This window comes from Babesia bigemina, scaffold Bbigscaff_62184 (genome assembly GCF_000981445.1).
Source record: "Babesia bigemina genome assembly Bbig001, scaffold Bbigscaff_62184".
Lineage (NCBI taxonomy): Eukaryota > Apicomplexa > Aconoidasida > Piroplasmida > Babesiidae > Babesia > Babesia bigemina.
Window position 1 is genome coordinate 1 of NW_012237025.1, and position 1,583 is coordinate 1,583.

The following is a 1,583-nucleotide window of genomic DNA, read 5'->3' on the forward strand; positions in this document are numbered from 1 at the left end:
AGATCAGAGATCGTCTACTGACTTCATACCCCTCCACCACTCCTTCACCGCGGCGACAGCATCCACAAGCCCAGTACGCCCGGTGCCAATATTCTTATTTACCTCTTTTAGTACTTCACTAAGCTTTTTATCCATGTAATTATCGTACGTTTTAACCGCTTCATCATCTTTCACCGCACCAAGCACACCACTCAAAAATCCCATCACCCCGTCACACAGCCTATCAAGGTCGGAGTACACTATCCCAGTGCCATTGTAGCCTTTGGAAGCGGAGTTGAAGCCTAGGAAGGTTTCGAGGCCAGTGCAAAGATTCTCTAAGAGATTTTTAGGATCATTTTGTTGATTATTAGAATTCTCATAAAATCCACAAAGCTTCTCCACTTTCTTCAAAGCCTCCAACTTGGAGTGCAATTTGGCTGAGTCAGCAGAGGGAGAGGGGGAAGGAAGAGAGTGATTAAGAGGGTTATTAAGGCTATCAATTAGTCTTTTAGTTTCAGTGATTTGACTAGTTATTTCATTCGTAAGCATTTTAATTTCACCGGTGTCACCAGCCTGGTCACCAGACCTGACAGACTCAGAAAGGTTAGTAACATGAGAAGAGTAAAGCTTTTTAAGCTCTTCATTACTGTTAATTACAACGATAATAGCATTCTCAACGGCTTTCTTAACACTCTCACTCTCACCAACAAAAGCGCCAAGCTGTCCAGCCAGGTGACCAAGGCTAATGAGCATGGAGTCAATGTCCTTCAAGGCTCTTCTAGTAGCATCGTCAGTGAGAGAATGGTCAGTATCAACAAGTTATTATAAAGGTTTATGGAGGTCATAGCGTTAATAAAACGAGCAAATTCGGAGGATTTGGAGATAGGGTGAACATGATGGGACATGGTCAGGGCAGTGGCAAGAGGTGGAAGAGGGAAGAGAAGGGTGACAACGGACAAGTTATTATTGTGGTTTATAGAGGTCATAGCGTTAATATGGCGAGGTAATTCGGGGGATGTGGAGTGGGTTAGGGAGCGATGTAGAGTGGGTTAAGGGGCGATGTAGAGTGGGTAAGGGGCGATGTGAGTGGATAAAGGGGCGATGTAGAGTGGGTTAGGGAGCGATGTAGAGTGGGTTAGGGAGCGATGTAGAGTGGGTAAAGGGGCGATGTAAAGTGGGTTAGGGGCGATGTAAAGTGGGTTAAGGGGCGATGTAGAGTGGATAAAGGGGCGATGTGGAGTGGGTTAGGGAGCGATGTAGAGTGGATAAAGGGGCGATGAAGAGTGGGTTAAGGGGCGATGTAGAGTGGGTTAAGGGGCGATTAGAGAGGGTTAAGGGGCGATGTAGAGTGGACAAAGGGGCGACGTAGAGTGGATAAGGAGCGATGTAAGGTGGATTAGGGAGCGATGTAGAGTGGGTTAGGGAGCGATGTAGAGTGGGTTAGGGAGCGATGTAGAGTGGATAAGGAGCGATGTAGAGTGGGTTAAGGAGCGATGTAGAGCGGGTTAAGGGGCGATGTAGAGTGGATTAAGGAGCGATGTAGAGTGGGTTAGGGAGCGATGTAGTGTGGATAAAGGGGCGATGTAGTGTGGATAAAGGGGCGA

General features: G+C 47.1%; 1 protein-coding gene across 1 annotated transcript; it reads right to left on the bottom strand.

Annotated features, from left to right (window-relative positions):
- Window positions 1-3: 3 nt before the first annotated feature.
- Window positions 4-732, bottom strand: BBBOND_0001320 (hypothetical protein, conserved; the record flags this gene model as incomplete). The annotated part of the gene is made up of 1 exon (XM_012914973.1): window positions 4-732. The coding sequence occupies one exon, from the start codon at window positions 730-732 to the stop codon at window positions 4-6; it is 729 nt and encodes a 242-aa protein (XP_012770427.1).
- Between the last annotated feature and the right edge of the window lie 851 nt (window positions 733-1,583).